The sequence below is a fragment of the Schistocerca cancellata genome, chromosome 1 (genome assembly GCF_023864275.1).
Source record: "Schistocerca cancellata isolate TAMUIC-IGC-003103 chromosome 1, iqSchCanc2.1, whole genome shotgun sequence".
Classification (NCBI taxonomy): Eukaryota; Metazoa; Arthropoda; class Insecta; order Orthoptera; family Acrididae; genus Schistocerca; species Schistocerca cancellata.
Genome location: NC_064626.1, coordinates 695950260 through 695976767, shown reverse-complemented (window position 1 = coordinate 695976767; position 26508 = coordinate 695950260). Strand labels below are relative to the sequence as shown.

At 37.2% G+C, this 26508-nt stretch overlaps 1 protein-coding gene across 1 annotated transcript in view; it reads right to left on the bottom strand.

Moving 5' to 3' along the window:
* The window catches only part of LOC126184504 (uncharacterized), a 747836-nt gene that overhangs the window by 40302 nt on the left and 681026 nt on the right, over positions 1–26508 (bottom strand). The window contains exon 13 of the mRNA XM_049926899.1: positions 12910–13035. Coding sequence (XP_049782856.1) covers positions 12910–13035 — 126 coding nt within the window. The remainder of the gene's footprint in view (positions 1–12909; positions 13036–26508) is intronic.

The following is a 26508-nucleotide window of genomic DNA, read 5'->3' as shown; positions in this document are numbered from 1 at the left end:
TCATACTGTTGGGACCAAGAAACAGCTGGACCACCAGTTGCTAAGCATGTTGCGCAACTGAATGTGCTTGATATCAATGATTGCTCCACAGTCTGTGCTTTCTGGTTTATTTCTACCAACTCCACTTTTTTTGAAATGCACAGATTACTGGAATCAAAGGGGCTCATTTTTTAGGTTAGAGTCAGGTTACAAATAAAGAGTATTGAAAGAATAATCTTGTGAGCTGTTATTGCAAAATAATTCTCTGATGATTGTAACAGTCTACAGAGGAGAAATATAGATGCATTATCGAGCTACCTGTTAGACAAGAAGAAATAGTTAGTAGAGTGTGTAGATTTCAATGTAAATGAAAAAATGAAAAATTAACTAGAACTATTATTATTTGGGTTTTTCAATCTAATTTCTGTAATCAGTTTTCCAACTTGTGGCCAGCAAAATAGTAAGACACTGATTGACAACTTTTTTACAGGCAATGCTCAGGCTGAAAGAATTAATATGTACCCAACTACTAATGGACTATCTGATCATGATGCACAATTAATGGACAGAAACAGTACGGTACCTTACAACTCTGAGACAAGTTCATACAAGGCAGTGAGGCTTATTAATGAAACAGGGTACAATGTAAGCTGAAAGGGATGATAAGCTGAAAGGGACAGTAAGCTAAAAGGGATGCTATGGGATGAGGCAGATGTGGGAAGAGATGCTACTGTCAAATTCAGAATTTTATAGTAATTTTTTGTGAGTATTTGAAAGTTGCTTTCCTAAAATATTATCCAGAAGATCCATTAAAAAAAAGTAAGCCATGGATAACTAAGGGAATTATATAATGGCCAGAGTAAGTCAAGATCCAATATTGCTTGCATGCTACAAAAAATGCTGTAGTACTTTGAAGAAAGACATTAAAATGTCCAGAAGTAGGCATACCCAGACAGAAATAAATAATGCAGATAATAAGATTAAAACTAGTGCACAAGATTCCTCAACAATTAAATAAATGACAATGTTGTGACTGATAATAGTTCACAGTTTGCAAATACTTTAAACAATAACTTTCTAAACATAGCAGGAAATATGATTCAGTTAAAGAAGCAAGAGAATATATTAAAAATATAATTCCACAAAACCTTAAGCAACCAAAAGTAGCACCAACATCTTTCACTGAAATTAATACAATTATAAAAATTCTAAAAAAAAGTTCATATGGAGTTGATGCAATTTCAGACAGAATTCTGAAAAGTTGTTCCAACTTCATCCTATCCCTTGTATATATGAGTGACCTTCAGCTTATCATTCAACAAGCAAAATTTATATATTTTGCAGATAATACTAGTGTTATTACAACTCCAATTAGAGAGTAAGCAACAGAAGAGGTCGTAAATGATGTTATCTAAAGAATTATTAAGTGGTTCCCTGAAAATAGACTCCCCATAAATTTTGAAAAAACACACTACATTCAGTTCTGTACAACAAATAGAGTCATACCAAAAATTGATGTAGCACATGAGCAGGAGTCAGTAAATAAGGTAGAATGCTCCAGATTTTTTGGTGTACATACTGATGAAAGCTACTGGAAGAAGCATATTACTGAGCTTCTCAATTAAGTTCAGTGACTGTTGCTCTTCATATTGGAAACAAACAATTCAACCTCCTCACATACTTAGCATATTTCCACAAAGTAATGTCTTACTGAATAATTGTCCATGGTGGCTCATCAGTTAGGAAGAAAGTATTGATTGTACAAAAGTGAGCAGTAGGAATTGCATATGATGTTCACCCACAGATGTCATGTAGGTACCTCTTCAAAGAGCAAGACATTTTAACAGTTCTGTCACAGTAGATATGTTTACTAATGAACAAGTCATAAATAATCCATCACAATTTGAGAATACAGTGATGTCCATACGCACAACACTAGAGGGAAAATGACCTTTATTACCCACTTTTAAAGCTGTCAGTGGTTCAGAAATAAGTTCAATATGCAGCAACAAAAATTTTTGATCTACCCAATAACATAAAATTGTCTGACAGACAGCAAATCTAACTTTAAATCATTTCTCCCACACAAATCCTTCTATTCAAATGACTAACTTCTACTTAAAAACTTCCAGAAAAAAAAACATTCAAATGATCTATGGAACATGTAACTAACTGACAGATGGGAACTCACCCTGCAACATATCCTTCATTCCCATAAGCTCCGTCCTCAACCTTTGCTAGTCTCAGTTCTACAACTGCCTAACCATTCACTATTCGCACTCCATCCCTAAATATGCCTTGATTCCTAGCAGTACACCTGCACATTTATCTCTCCTTTTCTACTTCTCCCTTCTCCATTTTGATTCCCAATCACAGCCTGCCAATACTGCATCTAGCTGCCCACTACTCTGCTCCACAGCATCCTTGCAAGCTCCCACAGGCAGCAATATCATCTTCCCCCATCCTTACCCTGCTATTCCCAGGTGGGGTCCTCACCTCATACCTCTTCAGTTCCCCTCTCCCATCTCAACCAAGATCACTACTCACTATTGATGCAGTCAATCAGGTCTTAAGTGTACCAAGACAACATTGGTCATTTGTATGTGAATTGTATGTGAATGTGTGTGTGTTTTGTTTTGTGTTTGTATGATGAAGGACTTAGGCCAATAGCTATTAATCTCAACCAGTCTTTTTTCAATGAGCCTGTCTGCCATTTAATGTGTCCTCTATATGGCATGTCATAATCTATCCTTTTCATACAAGAATTGTGCTATGTTTGTGTCTGCTAATGCTTTATAAGTGTTGTCATATGCTTAAATTATGAAAAAACACATATACAACAAAAAATCAGCACAAATATGAAGGAAAATATGTATAGTGTTTGTCAGAAACAGAGAAATAAACTTATGAGTAATAATATGATTAATGTCACACTTAAAGTTAGTATAACCCAGTGTGGAGCTCCAAATGTGTATATCTTACTTTTACATTGTTACTGTAACTGTTTCCATGTACCATTAGAAACATGTGAAATACCTATGCATGATGATGTTAGGTCAATATCCTTCATGCATAATGAGTGTTTCATAAATAGTATTTATTTTCATTATTAATTATGTTGTGATCTAAGACAGCTGCAATGTAGATGCTCCAGATTAATTGTATATTTAACTTCTAAATTAATAGTCAATCTATAAATGGACATACCTATGAAAATATTGTGACAACACCAACTGTAAGGACTACAATAAAATTAAATCATTCACAAAAATGGGCTAAGAAATTGCCCCTAAAGGTGGATGAAGCAACACATCCTGGTCAATGGCATAGAATAGAGAAGGCAATGGGAAACATTCCCTTGTGTTAAGGATATCCCAAGTAGAATGCAGCCATAAAAGTTGGCATTAATTAGGATTTAACTACTGATCATGGATCTTGGAAGCCAAGATCTGGCAGAGGAGATAAGAGGCAACTTAGGTCATCATCAAGCAAAATCTCTCTAAAATGGAGACGAAGATGGGAACAGGGAATGTATGAATGCTACTGAAAGTGTGAAAACTGGACGATGTGAAAGATGTGATGAGGAAGAAGAGACAGATACATTATGTCTATGTGAAACAAAGTGGGAGAGAAACGGGGATTTCTACTGTGATGAGTTTAAAGTAATTTAAAGTGGTGGTAAGAAAAGAGGAAAGTATGGAGTGACAGTTGTAATAGGAAGAAAATTATTAAATAATGTTTGTGGTACTTACCATGTCATCAACTGTTTGATGCTGATACAAAAAGAAATAGTGCACCTGTGTACTTGTTAATATTTTCCAACATCGGATCATGACTTGGAAGACGCAGAGACTATGTATGAAGATATTGAAGAACTGACAAAAGGAAAAGATAATGTTGCAATAATGGGTGATTTTAATGTCATAGGAGGATCCCATACAGGCAATATAACAGCAGGAAATTTTGGTTTGGGGAAGCAAATGAAACAGGTGAAAATTTGGGAGATTTCAGTAATCAAAATGATATGGTTATTACAAACACACTATTTGAAGTCCCTCTTAGAAGGTATACATGGGAGGTACCAGGCAAAAGGCAATTGCAGTTAGATTATATTAAGGAAGCAAAAGTAGAGGAACGAGATAAAATCATGACACAGTTATCTAGGTCCAGACATAGATAGTGACCACACACCAGTGCTAGCCAAGAGCAACATTAGATTTAAAAGAACCTAGAGATCTGTCAAAAATAAATTGAGAATAGAAGGATTGAAAGAAGAAGCAATAATCATGGTTTTGGAGGAAAAAAACCAATAAAATAGCTAATGAGTGATGAGCCATACAGTGGAAGAATAAGAAGATGGGGAAAACTGAAGCAACAAATGAGGATTTAGAAACAAAGAAACTGGAGCCCAGAAAACTTTGGATGACAGAAGAAATACTAAATCTAATTTGGGAATAGAATAAGCCTGGGAAGTAAAACAATGTAGATGACTACAAAAGACTCAGAAATTACATCAAAACCAAATGGAAAGAAGAAAATGAGAAATGAACAAAAAGCATTGCTGAAGAGATAGAAAAAGATCAGAAAAAGGGAAAAGAGGACAAAGTTTATAAGAAAATAGGAGCCCTTCAGTACAAACATACAATGAAATCAGTGGGCCTAACAGTTAAAAATAAAGAGAGAATATTACTGCTAGACAATAATGAGTATGTGTTCATTAGAAAGAGTGCATAGATGAGATGTTTTGTGATAAAGACTTCAAGAATGAAAGTAATCTAATTGAAGGCATTAATAAATGTAAAAAAGATGTAGAAGGTCCTACTATCATGAAACATGAATTTGAACATGCACTCTGGAGTCTCAAAGAAGAAAAAGCAACTAGTGTTGATGACATTCCTGCAGATTTGCTGAAAAATTTCAGTAACAACATGAAAAAAACAATTATTCAGAACAATAATTGAAAGCTATGAAAGAGGAATCATGCCAGAAGACTCCAGACAACACGTAACCATTACCACACCTAAAATAGAAAATGCAGTTGACTGCACCAGTTACAGAACACTATCAGTGTTATCACACAACTCCAAAAAACTCATTAATATAGTTGAAAGCACAAAAAAAGGAAAGGTAGGTAAGTATATTGGAGAAGAGCGATTTAGAGAAGGCAGAGGAGCAAGAGAACCAATTTTGACCTTGCACCATTCTGGTCCGAGATGCTAGTAATTTGCGTTTAAGGTGTGCATGTTTGTGTGAATGAATGACTGTATGTTTCCTTTTCTGACAAAGACTTTAGCTGAAAGTTAATGTGTAAGCATCTTTTAGTTGTGCCTGTCTGCAACTTAATGTGTCATCTGTATGGTAAGTACCAATCTATCTTTTTCTTAGATTGTTGATATTTCAGCTTGTAGTTCCCTTTGTTTGATTTTGCTATTGGAGAGAAGGATGGATATGAATAGAAGAACATATGTAACCTTCACCGACTTAGAAAAAGTTTTTGACAATGTAAACTGGGAGCTACTCGTTAGGACTATGGAAAAATAAGACTTGTCAGGAAGGACAGAAGAAAAATTAACTAACTGTATCAGAACCAAAGCACAAAAGCAAACATCAATAATATACAGAAAGAGGCAAATTTTAGAAAAGGAGTTAGACATGGATGTCTCACATTCCCATATTGTTTCTTTGAGGAAGCTATTCAGATTGTGAAGGAGAATACAAAAGGAATAAAAGCCAATGCTGAAAGGATAGATTTATTAGATTTACTGATATCATTTGGATAGTTGCAGGCTATGAAAAAGAAAGGAAAGTATATTGGAACTCCTATAATACACTCTTAAGCAATGTAAATTAAAAGTGAACAAGCAGAAAACAAAAGTAATAGTAGTATGGAGAAATATTGGAGAAATTAAAACAAATATAAAAACTGATGTGATCATAGTTGGGCACATGAAACCTTTTTTTATAATCACAGAGGACAACAGATGCTTAATGGAAGTGGAGACAAGGGTAGCACTGGCAAACCAGTCATTATTAAGAAAAATAATTTAACCAGCAAACATACAAACACAGATGTCAGAAAACCCCTTGCAAAATCATCTGTATGAAGTATAGTGCTGCACGGAGGTGGAAGTTGGACTCTGGGTAAATTGGAAAGGAATTAACATGAAGCTGCTGATTGTTAATATGGGGGAAAATGACAAGAATGAGCTGGATAGAAAGAAAAGCCAACATGGAACCTGGAAGTCTTAATGTAAGTAAATGAAGAGAGAAGATTATATTAAAGGAAAGAGAAATAAAATTTATTGGACATATCATTACGAAGAATACCTTTATCATTATCGAGTGAGGTGGCAACACATTGTACACACATTTGGGAGGAAGATTGTTCAAACCCATGTCCGGTCATCCTGACTTAGGTTTTCTGTGATTTCCCTAAATCACTTCAGGCATATGCCATGATGGTTCCCTTGGAAGGGCATGGCTGACTTCCTTCCCTGTCCTTCCTAATTCGAAGAGACCAATGATCTTACTGTTTGGTACCCTCCCCCAAATCAACCAACCAAACTTTATCATTAATATTCTTGAAGGGTAAGTGCTAGGAAACAAAGGAAGAGGACAGCCTTGGATGAATTATAAGGCACCAAGAAGAGATAGGATGAACTATCCAGTCATATGAGCACTGTCAAATATAGAAACCAGATGCTATTTCAGTTGACATTTGTCACAGGTGCGTACTCTTGTGCTGAATTAGTTCACTTGTTACTTGAATGAGTGACATGATGATTGACAGAGAGTGTATGTGAGGTGAAGTGTTTCAAACTGAAGAATTGTGTTACTGTGCACCAGTATGCTTTCATAAAAAATGCCCTGCATTATCAGTAACAAACCTGATAACTTTTGTTATGCTTGTGCAGATGTTATTTGTGGTTTATGAAGGTGACAGTTGACTAAAGCAGTGAAAGAAGCACATGCCTTGTATTTTCCATGTTGTGTTGGAGTCCAAGATAAATTATGAGCTTCACAAGAGTGTTTCACTTCATCTTCATGTACACTGAATGCTTCAATGGATGGAAAAAAGTTTCCACAGGGTTTGCTATGGCTGCTAGGTAGAGTGAATCTACGAATCATGCATTGGATTTGTTACTTCTGTATGGTAGCTCCCTTGAGGAAGGGAGTCAATACCAAGAGGAAGATGAATATTCAATACCCCGGCATGCCATCTTTCATTCGCCCTGTGGCTCATGGTAAAGGATTGCCAGTTCCTGTTCCCTCATGTGTACTGCAAGCAGTGATAGCAATGATGCTGAGCTGACACATATAGCCAAAAAAGTGCAATCATTTCTACATTTACAACAACATCACAATCTGGAGAACCACACAAAACCCCACAGTGTGAACTCAGTTATCTGATTAGGGATTTAGATCTTCCAAAGTGTAAAGCTGAACTCTTGCCTCATGACTGCAGCAGTGGAATCTCCTATGACACAGTGTGTCTGTGTTTTGACAGCATCAGAGAAAGCTTGAGTGTCACTTTAATGCTGAAGGTGACATTAACTCCCCCCTCCCCTGCTGTGACACTGACGTTTTGCTGGAAGACCTAAACATTACACACAAAGCAGACAAGTGGAGACTCTTTATAGATGGCTCTCAAACAACACTAAGGAAGCACTGTTGCACAATAGCAATGACAGACCATTCTTCTCTGTTGCATGTGCTGCCTCAGCTAAAAAAGTTATACTACATTGAACTCCATTGCAAACTGTGTTAATTACAATAAGCATGAATGGCTAGTATGTGGATATTTCAAATTTATTGCGATGCTGTTGGGTTTGCAAAAGGATTACAGTAAGTATTGTTGCTACTTGTATGACTAGGACAGTCGCACAAGAGAAAGAAATTACACAAAGAGGGAATGGCCTCCACAAACAGATCTGGTGCCAGGTCAAAAAATATTTCTGAAGAACCTCTAGTGAGTCAAACAAAATTGATCTCTCCACCCCCCTCCGATTGCATGTTAAGTTTGGAAACATCACAGCATTTGTTAAGTCTGTGCACATGAATGAAGCCACATTTCATTATTTTTGTAAGAAGTTTCCATGATTCAATACAGAGAAGATCACAGAGGGGATATCCATTGGATCACAGATATACCAACAATTAGGCAACACACAGTTTGAGTTCACCCTAAGTCCTGATTAGGCGCATGAGTATCATTTTTTCTATGATGTGACAACTTTATTCTTGGGAAACAGGAGAGCCCAAAATTAAAACGACCTTGTGGATGAAATCATTCATGCTTACAAGATCATTAGCTGCTACAAGATCATTAGCTGCAACATAGTCCTGAATATGCAGTTCCTTACCACCACCTCAATGTGTTCCCACAGAACTGTGGTGCATTCAGTGATGAGCACCAGGACATTTCTCTCATCAAGCAGCAGCACACAGGGCTATGTTTGTTGATTTCTGATGAATGTTACAGAGAGATGCTCAATGGTGCGAATAAACCAGGTAAGTTCAATTAATGTACACATCCTACTGATTACACTAGCACAATACATAAAACATAAAGTCCCAACTTACTTGTATCACTGAGCTAGGAGATAATAATCATGATATTCATGTTCAGTGGATGAAAATCTATAAAAACCATTTACTTTGGTTTCTGCGGGGGAAAAAAAAGGTCCACTGTGGACCAGTGTTATGAAATATTTGAGATTTCATGACAAATGACTTTGGATATTCTAGGTGGTATTCTATACCAGCTACTTGTTTTGGCTTTTTTAAAAAACTGATATCTGATACTGGATATCTGTTGGTGCAGGATGCAGGGGAGTCTGGTTTACAATGATTTCTTTTTCTGGGAGCAGGGGCAGCAGTTGCACTTTGCTGGAAATACCCATGGAACAGAAATATGGCATATGATTTCTAGCCCCTATTCTGAAAAGTAGCTATTTCGAAACCAAATTTGATACTCCAGTAAAAGATTAAGAGGACTAATTACTGGCTAAGTTAATTAGGCAAAGTCATTACAGACATTATAGAAAAGAAACAAACTCACATTGCAATAAAACAAATAGAACTTACATCAATTAATATGTGCAGTGCTATCATCCACTGATACTAGGGTGAGAAATAAAAAAAACACTGGATGTACGAAAGTGAAGGTGATGGGTACCAGTACGTTGCAATGAAAACATGAGCCATAAATGAGGTTATACAAAAGCTTGGCCCAAAGCAACAGCAAGAGCAGTATGTTGTCCTGAATGGGGTGACTTTATCAAAAAGAAGTGTAACTTCAGGTGCGCCCCAGGGCAGCATAATAGGTCCGCTGCTTTTAACAATTTGCATAAACAATCTGGTTGATGGTATTGACAGTGGCATTAGACTGTTTGCCAATGATGCCATAGTCTACAGAAAAGTAGTATCACACGAAAGTTGTGAACAAATCAATGAGGATTTGCAGAAAATAAATGCTTGGTGCAATGACTGGCAATTATCTCTCAATATTATTAAGTGTAACCTACTGCATCTAACAAGGCAAAAATCCCCATTAATGTACGAGTACAAAATAAATGCCCAGTCTTTGGAAGCAGTAACATCCATCAAGTATATGAGTGTGACTATTCAGAATGATCTCAAATGGAATGATCAAATTACACAAGTAACAGGAAAGGTGAAGTCTAGATTGGAGTTTATTGGTAGAATCCTGAAGCAATGCAGTCCTTCAACAAAGGAAATTGCTTACAATATGTTGGTTCATCCAGTCTTAGAGTATTGTTTGTCTGCATGGGACACTGACCAGTTGGTTCTGATTCAAGAGATTGAGAAGGTCCAAAGAAGAGTGACAAGATTCACAACTGGTACATTTAGCCATCATGAGAGCGTTACAAATCTCATAGAAAGTTTGTAGTGGGACACACTTGGAGATAGATGACGCGCTAAACAGTGGAGACTGCTCACTAAATTCTGAAATCCGATCTTCGCTGAGGATGTAGAGCACATATTATTACCACCAACTTTCAAATTGTACAATGATCACCATTCAAAGATAAAGGAAATTAGAGCTCATACTGAGGCATTCAGATAGTCGTTTTTCCCTTGCGCGATCTGCGAGTGGAACAGAGGGTCTGAAATATGACTTTGGCACAAATTGTGCCCTCCGCCACACACCGCTTGGTGCTAGTAGAGTATTTATGTAGATGTAGATGTATTCATTTTAAGATACAAAAAAAAAAATGAGGATTTGTGTCAGATGAGGAAACCTACCTACGAATCTCAAGTTTTTCAAGGGAATAAAAACCAATAGTTCACCATACACACTTAGTTCTTTCTAAAATTTTACATATCTGAAAAATAATGCACAGCAGAAAGTCTAAGTTAAAAAAAAGGCGAAAAGGTCCTGAAAAGCGATGAAACTGTAAGGTGGAAATATTTTCATTTTCACATACTGTTAATGATTTCACAGTAAGCTCAAAAGATCCCTATGACACATCACAAAACAGAACATAGAAAAACTGCTGGCACATAGTTAGAAAACTTAATGAAGTAATGACACTATGCTGCTAAGCTAATGAGAAAGAAGAACGTCAATTATTTACATGTAGATAGCTTTCTAATCTGAATAAAAAACAAATATAAAAAATGCTGATATTTGCAATGAAATATCACAAAAATTGTGGGATATAAAACAAGTGCTACATAATCAAAAAGACAAGTCAATAGTTAATTAAAAAAGGAAACTGTAAAAACTTGAGTTGTTAAAAGAAATCATATTAAGATCACTACAAAATTTTCTATTTGTACTAAGAATATGACAAAAACAAATGAACTTGGTAAATCTCAGTGGACTGAAATATCCTGGACCAAAGCACAAGTTTTAAACTGGATATCTCATACTACTGAATTGAAGTGAGGAGAGATCCCCAAGTGGATTAGGAAGTTCCTTCAACATGAGCACAGAGGCTGGAGGTGAACCATAAATTCCATATACAGGCCAAACTACTTGAAGAATACCACAGTACTTCAGTTCATAACACACTTTCAGCTTTACACATATAAAAAATGCATCACAACTGGGCAAGGTGACACAGTGGCGGGACAGTGACCTGATACATGGGAGGAGTATATTTTAAATCCTTTGTGACAACTCTTCTTTTTGTTCCCTACATTTTTCCTGAAATCAGCTGAGGTGAATATTGGAATGGATTCTCTAACAACATGATGGTCAATTCCTTTTCCACTCAACCAAGTTAGACCTTTTTTTTTTTCATTTACACCCACTGTAATCTCTGGTTCTCCTCTTATTCTCACCAACAAATGATATAATAAATGTTATTACATTTCTTGCCATTTGGAAAAACATTAAGAGAAATAGAAGATACGTGGGAACCAAAGAACAACAATATAGTTAAGTATCTAATGAATAAATTCAGTGGAGAAACACGTGAGTGGGTTATGTGCACAGATATTGAGAAAAGTTTTAGTCTTCTGAAGTCAGTATGTTACTATTTTGCAATAGAGAATTCTGCATAATGGGTGAATATTGGGGCTCAGTTTCATAGCATAGCATCCAGAATTATTGTGTTAGGAAGTAAGTCCATTTGGTCATCCATTATAGAAGAGGTATCTGTAACAAATACTGTACAACAACAAGCAGCAGCACTAAAAATTTATAGAAACACAACTGTTTCAGAAGACATTGACACCTTTGTCTCATCTTCTCATAGTGCTTCAGTTTCTGTGTCTGGAAACAACTGATATTACAATTGGAAAACCTGAATGATAGAACATCAAGCAGAGTTACATCAGAATTCAATTTAAAGGTAACTTTTTATACAAAATGGACAATATATATTTCAGTGTGGTGCTCTGTCTTCACAAATTGGGCCTGGTTGTGGTGGAATGTGTACTAAAAAGCATAGGTATGTGACAAATATAAGAACTGCTGTTAAAAATGATTGATAATGAGAAAGATGAATTATGAACTAAATTCAGTTTGTGGCATCCACTAATTTTCTTTAATGAACCATGTATTACTAGTAACAGGAGTTCTTTCTTTATGGAAATCTTTCTTTATTAAGTTGCAACTCCTCATTATTTTAAGATAATTAATTCCCATGAGACAGATGCGAACAGAAATACAAAAATATGAGTACAGAGACTGAGAGAAATCGTTTTCTTTAAGCTATATGTAAAACTGATTTTATTTTAAAATAGGAACTCGAGGTTTTCTTCCATATAACATTATTTTAAGCAACAGTATCTCAAGAAAAAAATGCTTTATTGGTAGCAAAGTAGTGTCTTACACTTTAAGTGAATTTACGATGATTATAATATGACACTGCAAGGTCCTGGTTGGGATACAAATAATGAAAGGAGTGAACGTAATTACCCAACATATAATCAAGGCACTAAGCAGTTGCAGGGAGCTGTGCGGGATTAGCCGAGTGGTCTAAGGCGCTACAGTCACGGACTGTGCGGCTGGTCCCGGTGGAGGTTTTACTCCTCCCTCAGGTATGGATGTATGTGTTTGTCCTTAGGATAATTTAGGTTAAGTAGTGTGTAAGCTTAGGGACTGATGACCTTAGCAGTTAAGTCCCATAAGATTTCACACACATTTGAACATTTGAGTTGCAGGGACACAAACAGTACTGAAGATGTTGCTGAGCCTATGTTACTTAGGTTCAAATAATGACTTTGCCTGAAAGTTCAGCATCATTGTCACTCTTGTTTACATACCTTTTGATCACTCAATGCCTTAAATGCACACTATTTACATTACTCAAAATGATTATAGAGATAATAAGAAATTTTATTTGTCATAAACACTATCACATAATAAATTAATTGAAGATCCACATTGTTAGGCTGCATCATATTCCCTGCAGACTTACATATAAACTAATTGTTTTAATTTACTTTACTTACCACAGTTCTCGGGTGCTGTCATTGCCTGCAGCATCCTAAATGAACGAGAAGGAATACAACCTCCAGTATATTTCTTAGGCTCCTGAACTTGTTGCTCAGATGGTGGAATATATGGCTGAGGAGATTCTGCAGAAGCACACAGATGAAATGTGTAGTATCTCTGGTATTTATAAAAGATAATCATTTTATTTTATTTTAAGGCAAATTAAGATTAAAGACATTAATTTCTTAATCTGTGGCAAAATCAGCACTGATGATTAAACAGTGGCACATAATTACATCCATCCTAAACAATGTACAACATACCTGTTGCCACAGACCAACACCTACCACTGAGTTTATTTCAGGACTCTGCTTGATGATATGATACCTGCTTGACTTACAGCCTATCAGAAGGAATTGGCTATATTCCTCCACAGACACCCAACATCCAGCAGAGCTACAGCTGCCACAAAAAAAAGAAGCTCTACCTATGTTATAGTAAGCAGCTGAAAATATTCTATAACAGGTAACTTACTACATTTTAAAGTATATACTTCAGAACTTTTGAAATCATGAACAGCTGTGTTGACAAAACACCAAATGGCATTTTGAAGTGAAACATTTATTTGAAAAACCACAAAAGCATGACAATACCCCAATACTGTCTGTGTAAAACAAAAACACACTTTACATCACAGACAGCCATTGTACACAACTGCCAAACCAAAGAACAAAATTACGATGACCTGTGAAAGACAACTTCCAAAGATTATTAGTACACACACACACACACACACACACACACACACACACACACACACACACACACACACACACACACACACATACCTGTCCTTTTTTCCCCCTAAGGTAAGTTATTCCGCTCCCGGGATTGGAATGACTCCTTACCCTCTCCCTTAAAACCCACATCCTTTCGTCTTTCCCTCTCCTTCCCTCTTTCCTGATGAAGCAACCTTGGGTTATGAAAGCTTGAAATTTGTGTGTGTGTGTTTGTGTGTTTTTTATTGTGTCTATCTACCAGCGCTTTCACGTACAGCATCTTTGTTTTTTATATATATTTTTCCCATGTGGATATATACAGGGTGAGTCACCTAACATTACCGCTGGATATATTTCGTAAACCACATCAAATACTGACGAACCGATTCCACAGACCAAACGTGAGGAGAGGGGCTAGTGTAATTGTTTAATACAAACCATACAAAAATGCACGAAAGTATGTTTTTTTAACACAAACCTACGTTTTTTTAAATGGAACCACATTAGTTTTGTTAGCACATCTGAACATATAAACAAATACATTCTGTCCATTTTTGACCATTGAAAACCCGTACATCAATGTGACCTGTGCCAAATGCTTCAATCTGCACACCATTATTGGCACTATTCATCTCCCTCAGAGTTTCAAATGGTTCATATGTAGTGTACCAATTACACTGATCTGTTATGTGATGCGTCGCACCACTGTCGATGTACCACACATCAGAAAAATTGTTGTATCCCACCGTTAAAACTTTTCTCTCAGTTTTTGAAGTAGGCCTATCTGTACAACTACAACTTCCTGAATGTTCCACTGCTGTTATACCTTTTGACAACATAGTACAATCTTCTCTTTTGCCTGTCATAGTACTTGCGTTTGACCACTGACCCTTTTTCTTACTTATGAAACAAACCAATCTGTTTTACACTGTTCTGATAAGCGAGTTGCTTTACCACATGGAAAGCATTTCCTGTCTTAATTACTTTTACAAAGAGATGTTTTTAATGTATCAGATTCAGATGAATACTGATGGTGTCTTGATTGCTGTTTGTTAATCTTCATTTTCGACATCATTGCTGTAGCTACACTTTCATCTTCGTGGTGAGTTATTGTCACTTCATAATTTAATCACCATTTTTGTGACGTATTCCATGTCTTATCTTCAGCAGGTAAAACATGCCATGCAATATAAATGTTACTGAACTCTGCAGGCAAAGTTTGCAAAAATCATGCTGAGACGTCACCATCATCAATCAGCTTGTCTAACAATGACAATTGAATTTGTTATTAATCAAGTTTGCTTGAATTGCCTTGTATACAGGGTGACCAACTTAGCATTTTTGTCACTAGATTTAGCGTTTTTTAATGCAGTCTGGTGATAAGATTTTTAGTTTTGTGACATGCCTCATTTCTGGACATTTTAAAAGCATTCCCGCGACTAATTTGGAGTTTTTTGAAACAATGATAGTAAATTGTAAGTTAGTTTAACATGAAATGTGAAGAAATTGTTGGAATGAATTATCATTCCTTGTTAGCATCCACAAAATATCAGTAATGCTGACATGGTAGATATTTATTACAAGTACTGTGTTAATGTTTCCAATATACCAGTATTTTGATATATCACTGTTCAATATCCAAAATTTTTCCTTGGATTCCCTACCCTATGGCTTATCATGACATTGAAATGACAATAACAAAATGAATGTAGTTCTCCATTTGCACTTTTAAGAAGCTGGTTAGTGATAGTCACTTTTTAATAAATTCATTGAAATGTTTAAGACACAGTACCTGCAGAGATTTCAAGCAGATTGGCTAAAAATTGAACACTACAAAAAGTGGTTGTGTAAAGTGGAGGGAGATGACGCAAAGTGCTATTGTAAGTATTGTAAAGTGCATTTATCAGCTAAATTAGTGATTTAACAAAGCATATGAACACTAACAAGCACATAAAAGTGGAAGTACCTTTTTGTTATCCATATGTATTACCATCCAAACCAGTGAATCTTGAAACAAAAGTTTCATTATTCACTGGAAAGCACTGCTCTTTCACAGTAACTGACCACACGTGTGAACTCTGTAAATCGTGTTTTTCAGATACCAGGAGTGTGGGAGAACTTAAGATAAAGAGAATAAAATGTTCTGCTACCATTTTCAATGCCACAGGACCATATTTTGTGGAATATTTGTTAAAATATATTGGTGGTGGGGGTTACAACTTAGTGACTGATGAAATTAATGATTATTCATTTATGAAGTCATTAGGTATAGCCATCATGTACAATTCAGAAACAAACTCAAAGCATTGCTACAACCTACTTGCAGATAATACAACTAAATGAATGTGTTGCTGACTCTCTCATCTCAAAGACTTTTATAAAGGATGGAGGTTTGAATTTTGCAAAATTAGTAGCAATTGGGACCAACAGTGCATTGATGATGATTGGTATCAAAAATGGCGTGAATGACAATCAGAAAACTGAATTATTTCACTTGCAGTTAATTAGATGCATGTGTCATTCTCTGCAACAAGCAATTTCCTGCACTACTGTAGAATTCCTTCCTAGGAACTTAGATTTTCTACTCAGAGAAACCTAAAACTTGATCTCCCATTCGTCAGTTAGACAGGTTATACAGAAGCAGCTGTATGGACCAATTAATGAACAAAAACTGCCTTTGAAAATTGTGAATGTAAGTGTTACTCATTGGCTGTGTATTTCTGTATCAGTGAATAAAATACTTCAACAGTGGCTTGAGTTGAAAACTCATTTTAGTACAGCTAGAAACAGTGAGCATTGTTATGCCACAGAGATTTTATGCCAGATGTTTGCAGACCATAGTAATTAAGCATTTCTTGTTTCTCTCAAGCTGATACTAAAGCAAGTTCAGATGGTAAACAAACAGACTCGAACTCAGGACCGTTACCTTTCACAAGCATGTGCTTTATCATCTGAGCTACCCAAGGATGGCTCACAACACATCCTCATGGCTTTAATTCCACCTGTACCTTGCCTCCTAGCTTCCAAACTCCACAGAAGTGCTCCTGCAAACCTTGCAGAACTAGCACTCCTGGAAGAAAGGATGTTGCAGAGACATGGCTTTGGCACGGCCTGGAGGAAGTCTCCACAGTGAAATTTTCACTCTGCAGTGGAGTGTGTGCTGATATGAAACTTCTTGGCAGACCAAAACTGTGTGCCGGACCGAGACTCAAAGTCAGGACTTTTGCTCACAAAAGGCAAAGGTCCTGAGTTCAAGTCTTGCTCCGGCACACAGTTTTGATCCGCCAGGAAGTTTCACATCAGTGCACACTCTGATGCAAAGTGAAAATTTCATTCTGATAAACAAACACTTTAAAAGTGAAAATCAAGATCCAACGAAACTCCTAGATGATATATTGTTGTTTATTGAGTCTCTATGTATGTGACTTGTGCTTCCAGTCAAAAGATTAGATTTTATACAGGACAAAATATAAGATCATTCAGATCCAAAACTAGACCTTGGTTATGAAACTGAAACAGAAATGTCTACTGAAAAGTTCCCTCAGGAAGTTAAGGAGGATATGTGTACAAGTTGTCTTAAATCCATTTTTGGGATAGTAAATCAACTACATAGTGTTTTCCTGGCCCTAATTTCGCCTGAAAAATGTCTCAGTACTATAAAACGGTCTGTAATTGATATAGCAAAACTGTTTACAGATGATAAAGACATATTAACAGCTACTAACTTACAGTGGAATAGTTTACACAATGTACAATAGGATGAAGTGGATGACTGTGTTAAATTTTGGGTAGAAGTGTACTGTTATAGAAGCTCTGGAAGAGAAAATTCTTTCCATGAACTGGCAAGTATCACCTCAAGTGTGTTGTCACTCCCAAGTTCTAATGTAAATGTTGAGCATGTGTTCAGATTTATAAACAATACAAAATCAAATGAAAAGAACAAATTGAAAGTTGGGCCATTGCATTATATATTGTGCGTAAAACATGAACTAAAAATGGAAGGCAAATGTTGCCATTCACGTGAACTGCCGAAAGAGTTGTTGCAAAAGATAGGGACCACCATTGGTACTCTCAACAATCATCATAAGCTTCAGAACAACTTCAGCTACATTCTCTGAAGAGAAGATAAACAGCAAAGACAAGAAAATATAATTGAGCATGAGGGGGTGATAGCAGAGCACAACAGTATATTTAATCAAGGTACCTATGTTTAATTTTAAGTTAGTGAAACATAAGTAGATTTTTAACAGGGATTTGTCTACCTGTTTACTTAATTCTGTACTGGTATATTACACATTTTTACATGTTTTATAAAATGTTTCAGGCATCATTTTTTAATTGTTTTGTTATATGCATGTTACAGTTGTCATTTTTCCCACTATTATGAATACTGGTGTAGTGTTTTACATAGGTTTATTCTTTTTACATTTTTGATAATACTGGTGTCCTATATAAAACACAACACCAGTATTGCAAATAGTGGAAAAAACAATACCAGTATTACCAAACCATTTGCAATAGTCATATCATGTTTTACAAAAACCCCTTACTTCCACGTCTGTCCCATTGATTTTATTTCATTTATCCACTGATTCTCATTTCCTGAAACTTTTTGGTTGTATAAGGTTGTATCACATTAATGGATTTACATTATCTACATCTGTATCATCTCTTTTCTGTGTTTCATTTCTTTGTTTCTCATATCAGAATGCATTACCAGTATACGATCACAAATTTTGTTCATGTGATGTAACTCTAAGGTGCATATTCACTGTGCTACACTTCTTTGTTTGTGAAGGGTGATTATGCTTTCATATATTTGCTCTGTATTATCTTTGGCTTAGAAATGATGTCATTGGTCAGGGCTGGCAAGTTGTAGCTTATTCTTAAGTCTTCCACCATATTATATTGAAGGCAGAAATCTAGCAACTTTCTGGGATTTTTTATGTTAAAACTGGTGAAAATTGAAGTTCTCATGCTGGTCACCCTGCTAGTATCTCATCAGTTGCTTCCCACAAAATGTTATGAAATTTGTGTTGAAGCAGATAGACATTTTCGGTTGAGTTAACATCATAAATTTTATGTAGCTTATCCCACATCTCTTTAGCAGTCTTGCATTCTCCAACAAAAAATAATGGCTGGTGTCAAGCGATAGACTTAACCATTTCCTTGCCTTTGCAGTAGCCTTGGTCCACTTAGCAAGACTGGTTTCAGAATTTTGTCCACTTTCTTCTTGCTTAAGCAGCTCACCATCTATGACATCAAAGATTTCGTCACATTATAAGGTAGTTCTCATTATAATTCTCCAAGTCTTCCAATTTTCATCAGTGAGTTTTTCAATTTTCTGTCTTTCATTGGCCATTGTCTCATCTTCTACACAGCTATAACATAAGTTATCACAGAAATCCACTACAACTGTTGCACTTTGTGAAAACTTTATCAACTACGCCCATATGCTACTATGTTGACAAAACACCAAATGCTGTTTTGAAATGAAACGTTTATTCAAAAAACCACAAAAGTGCAACAATACCACAATACTATCAGTGAATAACAAAAATACACTTTACATCACAGACAGCCATTGCACACAACTGAAAAACCAAAGAATAAAACTATGATGACCTGTGAAGGACAACTTCCAAAGATTATTAATACACATATACATAGCAACATTGAAAACACTAATACTTTCACAAACTGAGATATGAATTTAGGAACATGCACATCATCCCAGTTACATACTTGCAGCTGGATTCATAATGCTACACATGTCCATATGCTGTGGTTATACAGCACTTACATAGGAAATAAATTTACTCTGTTGCTAGAATTTCCTTCTTCATTTGATTTTTTTCCCCACATTTTCCCTTTTCTTCATTGTTCTTCTCCTCAAAATAGTTTTGGTTAGTTTAATATATGACTAATGTGTATCACTCTCCCTTCCGTGAAACATTTTTGTTCACCAATGTTTTCAGTGCTGACTCTTACATGCCCATTATTAATTTGTCTAAGGATTTTAAGTGTATCAGTAAAGTGAATTTTCTGGTCTGTCTGCCACACACTATTCCTGATTTTTTTGGGAGTCGGTTTGATTTGAGAATTGCTGATACAAAATCATCAGGAGAATTATAACTTGCAAATCATTAGATCTGAAAGGCACTATCAGGGAACAAAATATAAAATTAATAAAAAATAAGTACAAGCCAGTTTGATTCTTTTTGGGATATACTAGTATGCTATAAGTGCCTGACAATAAATAATTCCTGTATTCCAATGCTTGCCAAGAATAGTCTTTATGTCAGATATGCATTGGTTTATGGATGTCATAAAGCCATATTCAACGTACCTTTTACAGTCAGGTAGGCATTCTCACAGTCAAAACCTTCTGTTGGCAGTTGTGCTATTTGGGATATAATATTGAATTTTTCCCTTGAAGACCTATTCTGCCAACACCTGCTCTGCCTTCCTGTGTTGACAGAATGCCTACTGACCCCTGAGTTCATTAAAAACGTAGACAGTACTTTTAGGAAAGTCTTTTGGCATGCTTTTTTTCTTTTAAGATAAATTGGAACAGCTCTTTTAGATTGAATGAATGTGTTGGTAGGTCACTGGATAATTCTCCACACATGTTTATCTTGTTAACTGAAAGCAGTCAACTAATATTTCTCAGGAGAGCAATTTAGCAGGTGCATTCACTTTTTCTATATGCTCTAAAACATCTTACTGAACTACCTGTAGCCAAGATGTGAACAATCGACCAAAATGAGGAATGCCAAACACTCATATGTGACTGATTGATACATTGCCCATAGAAACATACAACAGCAGAGAGATGTTATTAACTTGTCAGAGCCTTTATAGACAGAAAATATTCTGCCCATACAGTCTGGAAAAATATTTGGACTACTAATCCCTCCCTGTCACAATACCAACTCATAACCACTGTGAATCAGTACCCTCCTCCGATTATTAATATCACTAGGCCCTTGAAAAGCTCAACCACAGCCTTCAACTTGTTTCTGAATATATCTTGTGTGAAATGGAGAATGGCTTATCCAGAATTTTATCCTTATCACCCAAAGCAGTATTCCTTCACTCAGACAACCTATACAATACGTTTATCCCTATCACAATCCAGCTCTCAACCTTGCTCTGCACAAGTCATTCATTAGTGCACAACCCAGGTGCAAAACCTCCCAAATGCAAGACCTGACCTACATAACCACCCCCCACAGTTCAGTAACAGTCATTTCATATCCTGTTTCTTCCAATTTCCTGTCTAATCTAAATATATGGTAATTATCTAAAATTTCTAGAGTCTTCTTTTTTCAATTTTTTCGTTTATATTAGATTCACATTTGGTTAAAATGTGAATTGTGGTTTATTTATTGATGTACATTTGCAATCCATGTAGTTTGAGAATGGGAAGTATGTCAAAAACTTACTTTGCAATGTAGGAATTGGCATGGGTTTCAAAAAAGACGATTGTGTGAAACCCAGCTCATGCTATTCGTCCACGAGACTCAGAGGGCCACAGACACAAGTTCTCAGGTAGATGCCATGCTTCTTGACTTCCGAAAGGCATTTAATACAGTTCCCCACAGTCATTTAATGAACAAAGTAAGAGCATTTGGACTATCAGATCAATTGTGTGATTGTATTGAAGTACTCCTAGATAACAGAATGAAGCATGTCATTCTCAGTGGTGAGAAGTCTTCTGAAGTAAGAGTGATTTCAGGTGTGCCACAGGGGAGTGTCATAGGACTGTTGCTATTCACATTATACATAAATGACCTTGCGGATAACATCAGAAGTTCACCGAGGCTTTTTGTGGATGATGCTGTAGTATATTGAGAGGTTGTAACAATGGAAAATTGTACTGAAATGCAGGAGGATATGCAACGAATTGACGCATGGTGCACAGAATGGCAATTGAGTGTCAATGTAGATAAGTGTAATGTGCTGCGAATACATAGAAAGAAAGATCCTGTATCATTTAGCTACAATATTGCAGGTCAGCACCTGGAAGCAGTTAATTCCATAAATTATCTGGGAGTAGGCATTACAAGTGATTTAAAATGGAATGACCATATAAAATTAATCATCGGTAAAGTGGATGTCAAAAACTTACTTTGCACTGTAGGAATTGGCATGGGTTTCAAAAAAGACTAAGATTCATTGGAGGAATTCTAAGGAGATGCAGTCCGAAAACAAAGGAAGTATGTTACAGTACACTTGTTCACCCACTGCTTGAATACTGCTCACTGGTGTGGGATCTGCACCAGATAGGGTTGATAGAAGAGATAGAGAAGATCCAATGGAGAGCGGCGTGCTTCGTTATGGGATCATTTAGTAATCACGAAAGCATTATGGAGATGATAGATAAACTCCAGTGGAAGACTCTGCAAGAGAGACGCTCCGTAGCTCAGTACGGGCTTTTCTTGAAGTTTCGAGAACATACCTTCACTGAGATGTCAAGCAGTATATTGCTCCCTACTTTGTACATCTTGCGAAGAGACCATGAGGATAAAATCAGAGAGATCAGAGTCCACACAGACGCTTACCAACAATCTTTCTTTCCACGAACAATACAAGACTGGAATAGAAGGGAGAAGCGATAGAGGTACTCTAAGTACCCTCTGCCATACACCGTTGGATGGCTTGTGGAGTATGGATGTAGATGTAGATGTAGATGTAGACAATAATTTTTAGATCAATAGGAATATAACACTAAAATGATGTCCTTCATAGAAATATGACGGATATGCATCAAGTTGCATCCAGCTCAATTACCAGTTCATCTTGCCTAAATTCATCTGCTGAGTATCGCTTATTAAAGATACAAACCATCCCATTTCTACTTAGATTCATACTCATCACAGCGCATGCCATCTCCTACACATCAATGTTCCACATTCCAATGGCCCAGCTGCCATCAAGCACTACTTCTCACAATGTCCTTCCAACTCCAAACCCACTACCCCATTTCTCACACATCTAACCAGTTATATCCTCACACATAACTACTTCTCCTGTGAGGGAAAGATATGTAAACAAATCTGTGGCTCAGCCATGAACACTTGGATGGCACCTTCCTATGCCAAACTGTTTATGGGTCACCTACAAGAAAACTTCCTAGGATCCCAAAACTCCAAACCCCTTGCTGGTTCATGTTAATTCCACTTCATGATCTAGTCCCAGGGCTAAGACACTGCACACTCATTACTCGAAAGGCTCAACGCCTTTTTCCCCATTTGCTTCACCTGGTCTCCTCAGCCAATTTGTCACCTTCCTGGATACTGACCTTCACCTCTGTGATGGCCCCATCCATAGTTCCAAATCTCTGCTTATATCAAGCCCACCAGCCACCAACAGTACCTGCAATTTGACAGCTGTCATCACCTTCACACCAAAAATTCACTCCCATATATCCTGGTTGTTCGCAGCTCGTGGTTTCGCGGTAGCATTCTCACTTCCCAAGCACGGGATACCGGGTTCAATTCCTGGCGGGGTCAGGGATTTTCCCTGCCTCAAGATGACTGGGTGTTCTTGTGTCGTCTTCATTATCATCATTCATCCCCATTACAGTCGGAGGAAAGCAACGGCTAACCACCTCCACTAGGACCTTGCCTAGTACGGCGGTGCGTGTCTTCTGCATCGTTCCCCTATGCTTTGTCAAGGAGTATGGGACTTCATCATCATCATCTCCTGGTTATTTGTAGACAGCATATCTGCAGTGATCAAAATTTCCTTGTCCACTATTCTGAAGGTGTCACAAGGGCCTTCATGGACAGGCGCTATCCCCCAAAACTAGTCCGCAAACAGATATTCCTCACCACGTGATCACACATCCCTAATTCTCCCACCATCCCCAAGAACTGGCTGCAAAGGAGCAACCCCCCCCCCCCCCCACCACTCCAGCCCCCAATCGCCCAATATAATCCCAGACTGGAGCAAATGAATCACGACTTTCACAAGGGCTTCAACTGCCTATTATCTCAATCAGAAAATAGGGACAACCTACTCACAATCCTTCTCCAGTCCTTTTAAAGTGGTATTCCTCCACCAATACTAACTACACAACATCCTGGTCCATTGCTATGCTGTTCCACTCTCACTAATAATCCTTTACCATCATGATCATGCCCCAACAAAGATCCAAGAGCATAAACTGCGCAATTCACCTGCCCAGCATGTCCTACTCTAGTCCTGTTCCAATCTTATCCTACCCAATCAGATGCATAGCCACCTGTGAAAGCAGCAATGTAAGTTATTTAGGAATGATATAAATAGGAAGTGCAGGGAAGACAAGGCAAAATGGATGTAGGAAAAATGTGAAGATATTGAAAAAGAAATAGTCATCAGAAAGACAGATGCAATGTATAGGAAAGCTGAAACAAACTTTGGTGAAATAAAAAGCAAGAGCATCAATATTAAAAATGCAATGGAAATTCCATTGTTAAATGCAGAGAAGGGAGTGGATAAGTGGAAAGAGTATAAGGCCTTAATGAGAATGAGGATTTGACTGATGGTATGGTAGAGATGGGAACTGATATGGAAGACATGGGCAATCCAGTATTATAGTCAAAGATCAATGGAGCTCTGGAAGATTTGTGATCAATAAGACAGGGCAGATAGACAACATTCCTTTAAAATTTCTAAAATCATCAGCAGAACTGGCAACAAAATTACTACAAAATTAGAAACCTATCAAAAGACTTTCAGGAAAATATCATGCACACAACCAGCAAGGGCTGGCAAGTATAAAAACTATTGTACAGTCGGTGTACTGTCTCATGTATCCAGATTATTGACAACAGTAATATACAGAAGAATGGACAAGAAAATCCAGGAGCTGCTAAATGTTTATCACTTTGGTTTTAAGAAAGATAAAGTCACCAGAGAGTCAGTTCTGCTGCTATGCTTGATAATAAAGAAAAACCAAGACACATTCATTGGATTTGTTAACCTAGAAAAAGTGTTCAACAATGTAAAAGGGTGCAAGATGTTTAAAAGTGTGAGAAAAATAGGAATAAGTAATATGGAAAGACAGGTAATACACAAATGTACAAGGAACAAGAGGGAATAATAAGAATGGAATACAAAGAATGAAGTGCTCAGACTTTTCAATTTGTACATCAAACAAGCAATGACAGAAGTAGAAGAAAGGTTTAAGAGTTGGTGAAAGGATATCAATGATATCACTGATGATATTGGTATCCTCAGTGAAAAAGAATAGGAACTGCAGACTTGCTGAATGGAATGAGCAGTCTAATGGGTACACATTGTGGATTAAGAGTAAATCAAAGCAAGACAAAAGTTATGTGGAGTCATATAAATGATACTAGGTGAAAATTAACGTCATAATTGGATACCACAGAGTAGACAGAGTAAAGGAATTCTGTTACCTTGGAAGCAAAATAACACATGATGGATGAAGAACATAAAAACAGAGTAGTACAGGCAAAGAGGGCACTCCTGGCCAAAAAGAGTCTACTAGAATCAAAGGTAGGCCTTAGTTTGAGGGAGAAATTCTTGAGTAAATACATTTTGAGCACAGAATTCTATAGTAGTGAATCATAGACTAAGGGAACTCCAGAACAGAAGAGAATTGCTGTGTTTGAGATGCTATGCTACAGAAATATGCTGAAAATTAGGAACTGATAAGAATTGAGGAAGTCCTCCATAGGATCTCCAAAGAAAGGAACATAAACTGCTGACAAGATGACAGAACGGGATAACAGGACACGTTCAGACATCAGGGAATAATTTCCATGGCACTTGAAGGAGCTTTAGATGGCAAAATTTGTAAGGAAAGACAAAGATTGGACTACAGCTAGCAAATAATTGAGTAGTAGGGTGCAAGTACTACTCTGGGGTGAAGAGTTTTGCACAGGAGAGGGGAAAAATGTGCTTCATTGGAATGAGATCAGATGACCTTGGGGAGGAAGGGGTGTGGTGGCTGGGGCAGAGGGGCACTACACTCATGTTCAGTGAGTGTTTTTCAGAGAGTTCTTACACAATTTCAGACTGATGGACTGATTCATTGACTTGTTGGTGGTACAAATCGCAAGTAGCTTCCAGAATTGTTTACTGGTAAGAGACAATGGCTGACATATGAGCCGACCTCATTTCATCCCACTTAAACATTCCCAGCACAGGAATACCTCCACTACCTGCCTGAATAGTATGCTGTTGTCAAGGTGGGTGCATCATAACATGTGGATTATGACGTACTTGTTCCCACAACCCACCAGACCAGGTGACTTTTTCCCATGTTTCATATATTCAGTGCACACTGGACTTGCATTCGGGAGGACGACGGTTCAATCCCGTCTCCGGCCATCCTGATTTAGGTTTTCCGTGATTTCCCTAAATCGCTTCAGGCAAATGCCGGGATGGTTCCTTTGAAAGGGCACGGCCGATTTCCTTCCCCATCCTTTCCTCACCCGAGCTTGCGCTCCGTCTCTAATGACCTCGTTGTCGACGGGACGTTAAACACTAATCTCCTCCTCCTCCTCCTTATATTCAGTGGTGGTGTTATCACATCAGTGCTAACCTCTGTGCCTTGTGACAGGTGGGAAGCAGAGTCATATATGTGGAGTGGTGGCATCTGTACCTCATATTAAGGACCTTCTTCCAGATGGTTCAGCTATTCATTGGTTGTTACTAAGAGATGAACTGATGACAGATTTACTGGACTGTGGCCTCTTCTCTTACAATCTGTTACAGTGAAAGGCAAATACTGTCATTGTCACTTTATTACCCACAGCTGCTATCTTTGGTGGCAGCAGTGTTTGCTAAATTGAAAAGCCCAGTGCTTGCACAAAACAG